At 42.7% G+C, this 15044-nt stretch overlaps 1 protein-coding gene across 1 annotated transcript in view; it reads left to right on the top strand.

Annotated features, from left to right (window-relative positions):
• The window catches only part of TXNRD1 (thioredoxin reductase 1), a 42609-nt gene extending 28906 nt beyond the window's left edge, over nt 1-13703 (top strand). Inside the window, exons 13-16 of the mRNA XM_029912809.1 lie at nt 1161-1268; nt 3753-3848; nt 6177-6311; nt 12539-13703. Of these exons, the coding sequence (XP_029768669.1) occupies nt 1161-1268; nt 3753-3848; nt 6177-6311; nt 12539-12601 (402 nt within the window). The 3' untranslated portion in view covers nt 12602-13703. The remainder of the gene's footprint in view (nt 1-1160; nt 1269-3752; nt 3849-6176; nt 6312-12538) is intronic.
• The last annotated feature ends 1341 nt before the right edge of the window (nt 13704-15044 follow it).

Genomic DNA, 15044 nt, shown 5'->3' with positions numbered 1-15044 from the left:
TGACTGGAGCCAAATTTTTGATTGCAATACAGGGAATTTATCTTAATTTACGCTTTCTGCCAGATTGCTCTATTTTACTAATTGACATTCTTACGCTGCAAAAGCGAGAATCCCCCTGGTCAGTGATTCCAGGAAACTAGTTGTTATTTTAGACAGTGTCCTTGCTTGTACTACTCATTTTCCAAGACTTAAGAAGGGTGATTTGATGGGGCATAAAAAAGTATGTATGAAGGGGGAGGGAGGAGAAAAATAGTCAACAGAAACTTTTTGGTGGTCCCCTACCACAAAGAAAATACATTAAGAAGAGCCCTTAATCAATATAATTGTGAAACAGACAGTTTTCTGTCTGAAAGTGAGAGTCAGGATTTCCACGTGAAAAGGGGCATAGGGAAGAGCCCTGGATCTGTGGCACATCAGGGCCAATTTCTGCAATACGACAAAGGAAACTGCATCTTATTTTATTACAGTTCTACCTATTTCCTTATTGTGTTTGGCAGTATAATTTAAAAGTTGCATCCCTGTAACTTTATAATCACCAGCAGAGATGCTCTGTTGAGAATACTGACCTCTGCGGGAAGGGATGTTACTTGCTGTACTTGGAAGTCGGCAAAGACAGAGCCTGCTCCTGCTCCCATTGAAGTCAATGGCAAAACTCCTATTGGCTTCAGTGGTGCGGGATCAGGCACATAGTGCCCTCTGCAGTTCTAATCATACCCTGCAAGAATTCTCATCATGTTTTTTTTCCCCCCTCATCATCTTAGACCACGACAGGTATAAAATAGTCTCATTTTTGGATGCTGCTATGCACCATACATGCAGTGTTACCTATTGGAAATTTTATTTTAATGGCATTTGAGAATCTACCTTTTATCTTCAGTTTGACATGTTAAAGGAGGGCACTGAATTTCCTCTTCCTTCCCAATCCATGCATGTTAATTTCTGTGTAGTTTAAAAGATTAGTATAATCTTTCTAGTCAGCATCTCTAGAGCCCTTAGGTCTTGTTGCGTTCGAAGTGATACCTTCAGAGTTATGAATTTCCCATCTCTGCTTCCTATGTGCCAAATCTCTCTGAAATGTTAACAATGCACTGATTTATAACTGGAATATTGATGGTGCTAAACATGCTGACATAAAAAAAAATATATTAAATCCCACACAGTGCGACTATGTGAATGTTCCAACCACAGTGTTCACACCACTGGAATACGGAGCCTGTGGATTCTCAGAAGAGACAGCGTTGGAGAAGTTTGGGGAGGAAAATATTGAGGTAAACTGTTCAGTTCTGCTTTTTCATTAAAAGAGTTTTTTTTTAAATTAAATTTTAACGTCCTTCCCTCTTTCTTATAGAGGGTATGTCTACACAGCAAGTAGACACCCACAGCTGGCCCATTCCAGCCGACTCAGGCTCTCAGGGCTTGGGTTGTGGGCTGTTTCATTGCTGTGTAGACTTCCAGGCTCAGGCTGGAGCCTGGGCTCTAGGACCCTGCAAGGTGGGAGGGTCCCACAGCTCGGGCTCCAACCTGAACCCCGAAGTCTACACAGCAATGAAACAGCCCCGTGAGCCCGAGTCAGTTGGCACAGGCCAGGCATGGGTTTTTCTTTGCTGTGTAGACCTACTGTTAAGGTCAACAGGATACTAAAAATATTTTTATCGCTTTGGTTAGACCCCAAACCCTGGTGTAAACATTAGTCTGCAATTCTGGTAAACCTAGCTGCAGATGTGTTCTCTTGTTGGCTTGTGTGTAAAATACTTGTAAAAATGTAATCTTTGTCTCTAGACATAATAAGGGGATCAATTAGTGGAGGAGCGTTGAAAGGCAGTAAATGTTTTTTAGTGCCAAAGCTGAACTATTGGTGTAATCACAAAGTATGGCAATATACTCCTCTGCCATGGTTATTATTCCTGTTAGACTGTTTGGACTTATCTACACAAACACTTAGTTCATGGCAAGCTGGGGTGTAAGTCTACCTCACACTAGCCTGCCACCCACTGTCGGTGTGGACCCTGCTGCTATGCACTATTAGTTCCTTAGTGCACTTTGATCTACCCTGCTTTGAAATGGCATCAGGTGCTGCATGGACACTTAGGGCAGATCTACACTATGGGGTTAAGTCGACCTAAGTTACGCAAGTGACTAACGTAGCTGGAGTGGATGTACCTTAGGTTGAATTATTGGGGTGTCTACACTGTATTGGGTCAACGGGAGAAACTCTCCCGTCGACTTACCTTACGCTTCTCGTTCCAATGGAGTACCGGAGTCGACGGGAGAGCGATCTGCGGTTGATTTAGCGGGTCTTCACTAGACCTCGCTAAATCGACCCCCGGTGGATTGATCGCCGCAATGTTGATCCACAGTAAGTGTAGACATACTCTTAGTGTAGAAGGCTGTTCAGAGGTGGATTTACACCCCAGCTTGCTGCAAGCTAGATGGTTGTATAGACAAGCCTTAGGGCCCTGATTGTACGAACACACACACATTTAATTTTACTCAGGGGAGTAGTCCCACCGAGATTGCTCGTGGGAGTAAAATTGAACGTGTAAGAATTTGTAGGATTGGGCCCTAAAACAGTAAAATATTCTACAAACCACAGAGTAGAAAAAAATCTTTGCAAGAATCTGGCAGTGAACGGTGTCTTCTCATTGATATTGCTTTGGGAGCAAGGCCTGGGTGAATGATTATGTAAGGACTGGTTCATAAATTAGCAAACTTTTACTAGAGTAAAGCTAAGAAGATTTTTTTTTTTTAAGAGGGCTGTGTGGAAAAAGAATTATATGATTTGACGCACAACGCCCCCCCACCCTCCCCTTTTTTTTTTACGGGGTCTTACTTCTGGCCACTGGAAGATGGCTGAAATTTTCATTTGCCCACACACCTTCAGTTTATGTTCACAAAACCCAGTCTGTGCAAGCCCCCAAACTGGATGTGGAATCTTGGACCCTAAACTGTGAAAAATGCACTTGCAGTTTTAGAAGACTTTTTTTTTGAAAATTTGCTCGAAGGAGGCAAAAAGAATTTCAATGTCATTTGTAACCTGGATGAATTCTAATTTGGATAATTACAATTTCCTTAGCACTTAGTTGCACCTGTAGTCTCCTTTTCTTTGTCCTCTAAACATTTTTTTAGTTGTGGTCTTGAGCTGCCTTTCACCCCTGAAATGGCTAAATTTCAGTGTTGGGTGACAACATCTTTCTATATATGTAGTTTATAAAGTGCCTTAGAACCTTACTTATGTGAAATGCATTAAACCCAGGGCTGGCTTCAGGCACCAGTGGAGGAAGCATTCTTGGGGTGGCACAGTCCAGACGGCTTTTTTTTTTTTTTTTTTTTGGTGTTTTGTTTTTTTTTTTTTTTTTTTGCTTGGGGCGGCAAAAATGGTAGATCCGGCCCTGATTAAACCAGCTCTCTCCTGATTTGTTGAGGGACATATGTTCAGTTTTTCTCAGTAAGCCGCAGTTAATTAAACACTCTTCTCATCTAATAATTCATTTACAGTTAGCTGGTGGTAGAGCTGCACTGCTCCACAGAGAACTCCAGGAAGGATTGTGTTTTACTCATTTTTAAGAACTATAAGGGTGAGAATTTAAAAAGTGCCCCTTGTCAGCCTAACTCTGCTCCCATTGAAGTTAGCAGTAAAACTCCCCATTGACTTCAGTGGGTGCAGAGTTAGGCTGACAAGGGGCACTTTTCAAAAGCCTACTCTAGCACCATAAACTTATAAAACTTGTTTAAAGTCTTTATTGTATTTCTAGGTTTACCATAGTTATTTCTGGCCACTGGAGTGGACTGTCCCATCTAGAGACAACAACAAATGCTATGCAAAGATAATCTGCAATATTCAAGATAATGTAAGTGCATTTTTTTTCCTCCTGGGGAAACAGGAACCAGCTAGTCGTTTTAGGGGCCACAGTGAAAGGGATAAGTAGTTGTTTTTCCCATTTGTTAAAAAATAAATATCCTTCAGTTTGTCACTAATCTACCTTTTGAATATTTTTAAACATTTCTAATAATATGTACCAAATATTTATGTTTTATAGAAAAATGGCCCTTTAACAGACTGTATGGCTGACATTTGTACATAGTAGTTTTCCATAAGGATTAAAAAATATTGGTAGCTATCACTAGAAATGTTCATTATATTTCAAAAGTAGGTAAATAAACTATTAGTAATGCTACGTAGCTCTTACACTTTAAAAAAGTCTTCCTGTTCTTCCTTTAGGAGATGTATCTCCCTTAAATCAAGGTCAGCCAGAATCCATCAAATTTCATCTCCTTACAAATCCATGGGTTAGTTTTGAACTCTTGGGATGACTATAACAGGATTTCTCTGTCTTGCCCTCACAAATCTTATTTTAAATGATAATGCTAAGATTAACCTGACATAGCAGGGATAAAACTACCACCCTTCGCTACTACAGACATCTACAGAATCTGTTAAACCATTAAGTAGATTATAAACCATTTAGAAGAATCAGCATTCCCGGCTATAAGTGAGCAAGATCTGTTTAATAAGAGCTGAGTTGGACTTTAATTATTAACAAGTCTCTCCCTCGCCTTTAACTTTTTCTACTGTGACAGTATCTTTGTTATTAGATATTGGCATCTAGCAACCAATGTTAGCAAACATCTATAAATCTATTTTATCTAGCTACTCCTATCCATGTTGTCTAATGTACTTATGGTAATTCTAAGGATTCTACCACACACTGATGGTGTCTAAATAACTATCTCATTTCTAAAGTGCCCATCACCATAGTATTTAGGCTCCACTTTTTGGAGATCACCTTTACACCCATGTGGATCCTGTGGTAGAACTGGGGCTATAGGGCCTGATCCAAAGTCCATTGAAGTAAATGGAAAGACTCCCATTAACTTCAGTGGACTTTGAATCAGGGCCTTAATTTGTTCACATTTTATTGTCCTGAAAATTGTAAATGAGTTTAAATATCTATAGGGTTAGAGGTTATCCAGGATGAAAATTCAATCCATTAAATATTTAAGTTTCTACCTGAAACTCTTATTAATACAATGTCATAAAAAAAAGAGAATTGAAAATAGATATACTTTAGGTTTTACCCATTATCTTATCCTTGAAATAGCCCATGGGTAACTAGCCCATAGGTGCTCACTAATGAGGAAAAATAATCTAAAACTCAAATCACAAACTGTAGTTAGCAGAAGCAGATAGCCTTTGATATCCAACAGGATTGTTATAGCATGAAAACAAAGAGACAGAACCTTAGCTAGCATAAATCACATAACTCCATCAAAGTCAATGGAGCTATGGCAGTTTACACCAGCTCAGGATGTAAAATATTTTATAAATCAGATTTGTTGTTCTCTCGGTAGTACGGAAAGGAGCTATACTAAAATGTTTCCAGATATTTTTCATTTGGACACTAGCGTATGCTGGAGAAGCGGAGTATGCAGTGATAGTTGTTTTCTTGTGAATATCTGCCGTGTCTGTTTCAGCAGTCACCAGAGATGTTAACTATTGCTCGTAGTTAAGGCTAAGATTTTGGCACGGGTATTTTTATTAAAAGTCACGGACAGGGCATGGGCAATAAACAATAAAATCACAGAAATGTACACGGGGCTGGCATTAGGGGGTAGCAAGCAGGGCAATTGCCCCGGACCCCCATGCCACAGGGGGCCCCATGAAGCTAAGAGGTGGAAGAGCTTGGGCTTTGGGCCCGGGTGGCGGGGCTCAGGCTTCAGTCTCCTTGTAACCTGACATCACATCCATGAGCCAGTGTTTTGATTTTGACCTTTTGCACAGAATATGTATTACTTGTCAGTGAACATATTTGCCCAGCAGTAATCATTCAATTACATCAATTCAGTTAGAAAAGCTAAATAGAATCATATATAAGCGTTTCTTGTGTTACACTTAATGCTACTTAACTGCTAAACTGGGAGTTTGTAAAATTTAATTTTTATTGAGATGATTCAGAACAAACACACAGTAAATGACCAACCAACACTGGCCCTGGTATTGCAATATGCTTGATATACACATATGCTTATCTTCACTTAGGTGAGTAGCCCATTGAAGTCAGTGGAACAACTTATCTGAGTAAAAGTTAAACACACTGTCTTTAGTAATAAGACAATCTTCAAGACTATCTGAAGAGAATAAATGTACAAGGCTACTTGAATTGATTTTCTTTATTTAGGAGCGAGTTATCGGTTTCCATGTGCTTGGTCCAAATGCTGGAGAAGTTACCCAGGGGTTTTCAGCAGCCATCAAATGTGGACTGACAAAAGCGCAGTTGGACAACACAATAGGAATTCATCCAGTTTGTGCAGAGGTGTGTATGTGGTGTCAGAGGTGTGTGCGTGGTATCTCTAAACAAAAAATACATAAGGCTAGATTTTCTTATGCAGTGCAGCCCCTTTGCACTGCAGTGCCAGATGATGTGATCCTAAAGCTAGTACATGCAGCCCCAGGGGGAATCACGCCAGATTATGGCATTTTGCTTCAGCCAGCACAAGGGGATCTTCTGATCGAGGAGAGCAGGCATTCCCCCTCCTTCCTGCTGCCAGCACATGAGGGGAAAGAGTGATGATGTAAGAGCTCCCATACCTGCTGTACTCCACTAGAAGATCCCTCTTTCTGATCTTCAACCTTGTGGTCATTTACAGCTATCATAAATCAAAGCATCCCTAAGATGCTCTAACTCAGAGCACAGGGACCAGTCTAATATAGAGTGTCAGCAGGATCAGGGATAGTTCAAGAGTGAACTTTAAGCCTGCCCAAAGCTACTTCCACCCTTACACTCCCCAGCTTGCACTATGCACATTTTGTCTCACAGCCTTGTATTTTGGGGTCTCCGGGGAAGATGTTGGAAATCTTTGAATAATTAGAGTTTATAAAAATGAATTTTGGTTTCTAGACAAAGTTTTGATTTGAATTTTGGATGACCAGGAGTTTCAGATATTGAAGTTTTGACTGTTTATATAAAGACTCAGAGTTGTTGGGTTTTTTTTTACATATGTTTAATTCTTTAACTATATAATGTCAATGGTCTGCCATGATGTAGTGTCTCCTCTGTCTGAGAGTAGAGAATTCTCCTTACACTCTGACTCTCAGAAATCTGTGTATGAAGGCTTCAAATATTTATTTCTGCTAATTGGTTATCAAGGCTAACATTTCAGGTTGATCTAAGTACTTAAAATAGGCTTATAAACTGGCATTCTAGAGAAAGATCAGTTACTTAATGATTTTTCTCTTAAATTCTGCCGCTCCAGAGATTTTTTCTTTACTCAGTTCATGTGTCTGACTCCAAGTAAAGAAGCACGAAAAGGAGCAAAATCATTTGCTGGTGTAAATCAGTTGCGTTCCATTGGAGAGTGCCTATTTAGACCAGCTGAGGATTTCCTCTAAGGCTAGACATACACTGCGATTAAAAACATGTGCCCGACCTATGCCAGCTGACTTGGGCTTGCAGGGCTCGGACTAAGAAGCTGTTTAATTGCGGTGTAGAACTTTGGGCCCGGGCTGCAGCCTGCGCTCTAGAACCTGAGAACGTGGGTTGCAACCTGGGCTCTAGAACCTGAAAGCCCAGGCTGCAGCCTGATCCTGAACATCTATGCACAGGCAGCTGTAGGTGTCTAATTGCAGTGTAGACATATCCTAAGCCATTTTAACTCTTGAATCTGTCAGTGGGTCTTGGGCTGAATCTGTGTCCTTATGTACATATTTTAGCTACAAGCTGTAATACTCTAAAATACCAGAGATCTGCAAAAGTAGCCACATCTACTTGTCTGTGCTAGTTGTATGTTGTGTTTGCAGCATAATGCAAGGTAGACAAGATGACAGCCTTTGTGAATGTAACAGATTGGCAGATAGCAGAGTCATTTCAGAGCATCCACAGCAAAGGTTTTATCTTTCTCTGTAACATCATGTTATAATGGGGTTCTTATAAACCCTCAAAGAAAGGAAAACAAGTTCTCATTTTATCAGAGGCCTTTTCCTGGTAGACGGCTGAGTGGGAGTCTTCACACCTGTGAATTCAAATGGCGTATTAGCATATGCAGTGTGAAGATAGAATGATAATCATAATTTATTTTGGACATCTGAGCTGCTAAAATTGAAAATGAATAGTATGATTAGACATAATGTGGTGTGGTAATTTCAGCTAATCAGGTTTATTTGGGGAGGAGTGGGGGAGAGAATCGTTTTGAGGAGGAACATGCAAATTAAAACCTCCAGAGGGTTGTGATGATTTGGTAGTGCTAGCATTCAAAAGGTTTTTGCTCCTCTAACTTAATCTCATCTCTTATTCAGCCAATAAAAGTAAAAAAATTGTTGGCATTTTGTGGGTACTGACTGCATTGGGACAAATAGAACGATGAATGACCTCAGCATGCTTTCTATGTTATACATTTATAAACATGCTAAAGGAAAGGAAATTACTATCACTTTCCTGCACAGATGTAGCACATCTTTATTTCGGACCAGATACTGCCATCCTCAGTGACTTCCAGTAGTATCTCATTTCACGAGCAGTCTTCTGACAAGTACAGTGTTACTCAGCATGAGTAAGGGCAGAGGCGGATTTACAGTGAAACACAGGGTGCCCTGGCCGGGGCCCCCCAACGATGTGGGGGAGGCCCAGGGCCGGGCAGCTGCGGGGACAGAAGCTTGGTCTTGCAGGCTCCTGTGGCTCCTGCTGCAGGCTCCGCCCCCACCGGCACCCAAGCTTCCCCCTCCCCCGCCTCCTCCCCCGAGCGTGCCGCCTTCCCGCCCCTTCCCACCCAGCGCTTCCCCTGCCTCCTAAGAGCTATTTGTCAGCACTCAGGTCGTTCTGGGAGGGAGGGGGAGGAGCAGGGCTGCAGCACGCTCGGGGGAGGAGGTGGAGAAGAGGCGGGAGCAGGGCCTTGGGGTTAGGGGGTGGAAATGGGGTAGGGCGGAGCAAAGGCGGGGCCCCCGCACTCCCCCTACACATACCCCCCCCCGCCATGAGCTGCTCAGGACAGGAGGCTGGGGTGGGGCACGGGGCTGGGAGCACCCCCACAACCCCAGCCCACACCCCCAACCCCATCCTGACTCCTGCACACCCCTCACACACCCCGAGCCCTCCCTGACTCCTGCACCCCCTACGCCCTGACTCCTGCACCCCCCCACACCTTCCCCCCCCCCCCGCACCCTGAGCACCAAACGGGAGCTCCTGCACCCCCCACACACACATTCCCACCTGCACCCCTCGCACCAAATGGGAGCTGCCCCAGGTAAGTGCTCCACACCCCTGCCCCAGCCCTGAGCCCCCTCCTGCCCCCTAACTCCTGGCCAGACCCTGCACCCCAGCCTGCCCCTGAACCCTAACTCCTTCCCAGACCTTGCACCCTAGCCCTGACTCCTGCACCCCCTCATACACTCAGCCACCTGCCCTCCCTGACTCCTGCATCCCCTCACACACTCCCAGCCCTGACTCTTGCACCCTTCTCACACACACCCTGCCCTCCCTGACTCCTGCACCCCCCTACCCTCACCTGCACCCCTCACACCAAACAGGAGCTGCCCCAGGTAAGTGCTCCACACCCTAACCCCCTGTCCCAGCCCTGAGCCCCCTCCCGCACCCTAACTCCTGGCCAGACCCTGCACCCCAACCCCCAGCCTGCTCCTGCACTCTAACTTCCTCCCAGACCTTGCAGCCCCAGCCCGGAGCCCCCTCCCGCATCATAACTTCTGGCCAGACCCCGCACCCCAACGCTTTTTTACATTTTTTTTATAAAGCGCTCTTATCCAAAGCGCTTTACAATAGTTAGCTAACGGTACAAACAATATTTGGAAAGATCATTAAGGGGTCCGCCGAGACCCTCAGTGATTTTTCAAGTGGTCTGTGGAAAAATAGGTTACACTACAAAAACAATCAAGGTACCTGACTTTATTTTCATTTACTTCCTATTACTTATAGGAGAAGGATGAAGAAAAAAAGGATGAAAAGCAGGGATGGGTGGGGGGAGATAAGAGAGAATGTTTCTTGGCTGGGTCCCAAGGAGGGCCCCAAAAATGAAGCTGAGCACAGGGCCCCACTAACTCTAAATCCGCCACTGATTAAGGGTAGAAGGATTGGGCTCTAATTTACTTTGCTTTTATAAATTAGAGCCAGATTTTGCTTCTCTTACTCACTCTACAAAACAGGCTCTTGAAATCAATGAAACTGTTTGCAGAGACAAGTGCTACTCAGCGTGAGTATAGGTGGCAGAACCTGGGCTGTAATGAGACCTGGTTTTAAGAAAGACTGAATTGTAGTGATTACCAATGTTGGTATTTACAATTCAGGCAAATCTTCCTTTAGAAACTGGCATGACTCAGCTAGTTCACTAATGAGCGCTTCCATTTATTGGATCTATAGCCTTGTCTTCACTTGAACAGCTAACAGCTCTAAATCGAAAAATCATGTTTCCAGTAACTCTCAGATAGATCCCAGCTGGTTTGCTTTAGTCAAGAAGCTATGCAGAGACCGCACAGCAGCTAAAGCTAGCCAGTACACATAGAAGTTGGGGTCAAGACCAAGAAGGAAAAACAGATAAAGCTAGCACATTTTAATCTTTATTTTCATTTCAAAGTGACTTCAACAATGCAGTGCAATCAAAGTCCACTTGAAATGAAAATGAAGATTAAGATGCACATATTTTGCATTGGAGAATTAGAAGCCCTATTTCAAACCCAGTCCCTTAGCTTAAATATATCCTCTTTCTTTTCACTATAAATTAAGGTAGTTTCTTGCATGTATCTGAATTCCTTATTGGCATGTAGTGTTTTATTTGCTTACAGAGGGAGGAGGTTGTGTATCATTTATTGATGCTATTCCCCAAAGAGCTGTTAGCAGTCTGTGTACAGCAAGGCTTCAACTTACTGAACTTTAAGGCTTTCAGATCTCTATTAACTGCAGACATTTCAATCTTATTTGCATGAGAGAAATGTGCAGATACTCTGTTCTGTTCTCAGTTTATTCTTCCTCAGAGATGACTTTGATGCCAGCTAATTACTGTAGCTTTGAACCATTTAGATAGAAGTGGTTTTGATTTCCTGTAATCCTTCCTGTATTATGTGTGTGCAAAACAACACCATCAGTTGTGTAGTAAACCTTAACTACTAACTGAGGTAATTTGTTGGATTTCATGCAACTTATTTTTCTTCTAGAATTTCAGTACTTTTTCATTTTACAAAAACTACTCTTGAATATCTTTATTTTTAATGTAAGTGTCAGGAAAGCACCAAGAGTCCTCATTTTGTAGACTAGATCTACAAAGGTTTCTTGGCTATTGTCTGGGGGGAAAAAAGAAAACCTTTATAAAGTGCACTGAGAATATTTTTCCTTCGGCATCAAGTTAGAGCAGCTTGAATCCAAGAGAACTATATTGGAAGAGTTGTGCTCATGGATTTTTCATTTTTTTGGGAACCGTTTGAGCTCCTTCAGTCAAAGATATAGTTTAAAAGAGCCTGGTCCTGAAATGTGTGGGGTACCTCCATTAAAGTCAATTATTATTATTTTATTTGTATTACAGTAGCATGTAGGGGGCCCAATGTGCTAGGCATTGTATAAACCCCTAGTAAGAGAGAGTCCATGCCCCACAGAGCTTATAGTCTTATAGAGAAGAAGTGTGAGAAAGGGACACATACAAGCAGAAGATTGTAAACTGAGGCACGGAGAGGTTAAGTGACTTGCCCAAGGTCACAGAGGAAAAGTGTGTCAGAGTACGGAATAGAACACAGGTTTCCTGGAATCCTTGTCCAGTGCCAAGATCATTCTTGGATCTCAACAGGCAAGTTGCTGGGGTAGAATTTCCTCCTTGCAGGTACTATGTTGGGCCACGATAGGTGTCCCTATACTGGCCCTTCCCCAGACAAACCTTTGTGCCATGGGCAGTAGATGTTGGGGCCTTAGTATATATTCCTACGGCCATTCTGGCTTGTACCGCAAATGATAGGAACCTCAAGGTATGCTGCCCTAATTTAAAGCAGCCTCCAGGGCTGTTCTAAATTATGCTGGTTGTCATTTTAGCCCCAGAACCGGACAGACACAAAATTAGCTTAAAACCATCTTTCTCTTCCCCTTGCCCAGTGCTTCTGGAGACATAGAACAGAATCCCAGTGTATGTGTTGGAAGGGTAGCCACATCTGCTCCACACTTCCTAAAGCAGGAGTTCCAATCACCGGATCCTGGTCCGCACAAGTGCTGTAAATCCTAATCCAAAATATCTAGAGCTGGAATTGGTTCCAGAATTCTATATGATTAACGTGATATTTTAATTTACCATATTAAGATAAAAGTGGTAGAAAGCCACGGGACTTTCCCTCAGTCGTTTCTTCTTGACCACAAAAATAAAAACCCTAAGAAAAGTGGTGAAGACAAGGGGTGTGTGTACTGTGTAGCAATGAGGATGTTAAATGTGTCTTTGCCATTACACTATACTACTTTGAATAAGAAATGCTATGGTTGTAGCATTATTCCTTATATATCTGAGTGCCATCCTCCTTGGGATTCATTTCAATGTACTGAAAACATTCTTGCTTCCTTCCTCTTAGATATTCACCACGCTGTCAGTGACTAAGCGTTCTGGTGGAAATATCCTTCAGTCTGGCTGCTGAGGTTAATCACCCCCATTGTTGTTGCGTTTGCCAGAGACTGACTTTCATCACCACGGCTGACTTGTGCAAGGCAGAAGAAAACATCTCCAAACAAGCTGTCCTCATCATCCTCAGCAGCAGTGGGCACCCCCTTGACCAAAGCATTCACTTAACTGAATGGGAAAAGCACATTGGGATTTGTTAGTCACTCGTGATGATTGGATGGCAATCGACAAAACAGTGGGAATATTTAACATCAAGCTGCTGCATGGCAAGGCATCTACAGGATGCTTCCATGATGTCGCAGCCTAAACCCAGTATTTTCTGGTAGGCAGCGATGGAAGAACTGCTGGCACAGTTTGAGAATAACCCTTTTCTCCTAAATGAAGAGCTTCCTAACTTAAATGTGTAACCACAAGTACTGATAGTTCTATGGTATCTCCATGTACTGCATTATAAAACAGTATGATGGTGACTCTTCCTCAGTGAGCCTGCATATCATCAGATCACAGTAATGCAGCAGGTAAAGTATGAGTATAGAGGGGTGATCTTATCTCATGTTTCATTCTGTCTTGCAAAATAGCCTGTCACGTACTTTTAGCCATAATTAGCAATATCCACAATAGCAAGTCTCTTTTGGCTTCCAAAAATCCTAAAACCAAAATTAATCCCTCATAGTTTCTTATTCTAGAGATGAATACTTGTTACCACGGTTGCCCCTTATACTAGCCTCTGAGAAAGGAAAATGTTTATCTTGGATAGGCCTTGTCTACATGGGAAAGCTTTTTTTGTGTGTGTGTGGGGGGGTGTATCTTTAGTTTTTTGGCATAAACTGCCTTCCATCCAGACTCAAATGATCTTTTGGGGCATTATCTTGCATCTTATCCCTCTGTAATTAACCCACTTTGGAAGTGACATAATTCTGTTTTGGAATGTGTTATACCGCTGTAAGATTGGTGTGGACATATCCCCGTTTTGAAATAGCTGTATCGCATCAGGTAGTCCTCTCACTGCTATCCCACACTGCATTACTTAATATCTGGATTGGCTTGTCTGGTTACGTGTGCACTCTCCACTAGAGCTGGGACCAAAACTTTTTTTGTCCAAAAAATGCATTTTGCTAATTCACGTTGAATTTGCTGAATTGTTTTGGTCGGGAGCAAAAAAATTCTAAAATAATCAAAACACTTTGTTTCAACATTTTCTGAATGAGATGCTTCCATTTTTTTTATTCAAAATTATTTTGCATTTTGAATTTTACCTCAAAATTATTTTAAAATGTTGGGGGGAAAAAACCCAGACCACATCCTCAAACAAAACGTTTAATTCAACCTAAAACAATTTCCCCCCCGACTTTACGGTTCAGCCACCAAACTAAAAAATCACTTATTTGCACAGCCCTATCCTCCACCATATCTGGCATTTAAAGTCTATGTGCTTGGTGAGGGAATGGAGGGGTGACATGGTGGTCTAAGGGATTGGGGCCCTGGGGGGGGAAAAAGAAAAAGTTTAAAAACCGAGCTAGGTTGCTGAGGGGCACACCCAAGCACCGTTTTACCAAAGCTGCTGCTCCCAGATTATGATGGACCCCCCCCACACACACACTTTTTTCAGACCAATTTAAGCACCAACTGCATCTTGATTGGACATCCCTATCTCTGTTTAAATAATGGCAGACATACAAGTGCATCTGTGTATCTCCAGTTCGAGGCAAGTTCACAGACCCTGAGTCCATTGCACCCTCATGTGGTTGCATCAGGAAATTGAGGAATTCCTGGCCTTCCAGGGAGAAGAGTACATTCAATCTCATCTTTTCAGGAGTCACTAGAATGCCAAGATTTACCAGCAGCTAGCAGAGCAAATGCAGGAGAAAGGGATATTCCCAGGACAGGTGCCAGTGTGGCACCAAAACCAAGGAGCAGTGGTAGAATTACAAAAACAAAGATCTCGGTTAATGCTCCCAGCACATGTGCATGCTATGAGGAGCGGGACTGAAGTAACTGCTTAGTTTTAGCATCTTGCTCTAGCAGCATCCGTGTGCTGTCACAATGGTGGTGATCTTCCATCTCCTCCAACATCACCTTCCTAGGCAGTTAACACATATGGAGCACCCTGTTCGTATTAATGATGGTCAGGATTGCTGTACTCAGCAGTGCTTCATCTATGCTGCCTGACAGCAGTTTGAAAACTCGTTTGAAACTGAAACAGTTTGAAAATGGTGTTGACTAGTGGAAAACAAGCCAATTATGGGTTACAGTGGAAGGAATCAAGGGAGTTTGACCCCATGTTCCAGTAGATTCCAGTAGGTATCCCACAATCCAAAACAATAAACAACAGTATATTGAGCACTGTACCCTGGGACACCTGCCCGGACAGCTTGTGTGCTTATTTCAAAACACACAGTGCTGCGTGGGCATTGTGATGCACAAAGGAAGTTGCTTAAGCCACTTTAGACAAAGCAGTG

Source organism: Terrapene carolina, unplaced genomic scaffold (assembly GCF_002925995.2).
Source record: "Terrapene carolina triunguis isolate 2854851 unplaced genomic scaffold, T_m_triunguis-2.0 Scaffold247, whole genome shotgun sequence".
Classification (NCBI taxonomy): domain Eukaryota; kingdom Metazoa; phylum Chordata; order Testudines; family Emydidae; genus Terrapene; species Terrapene triunguis.
This window is presented reverse-complemented; position numbering and strand designations above follow the sequence as displayed.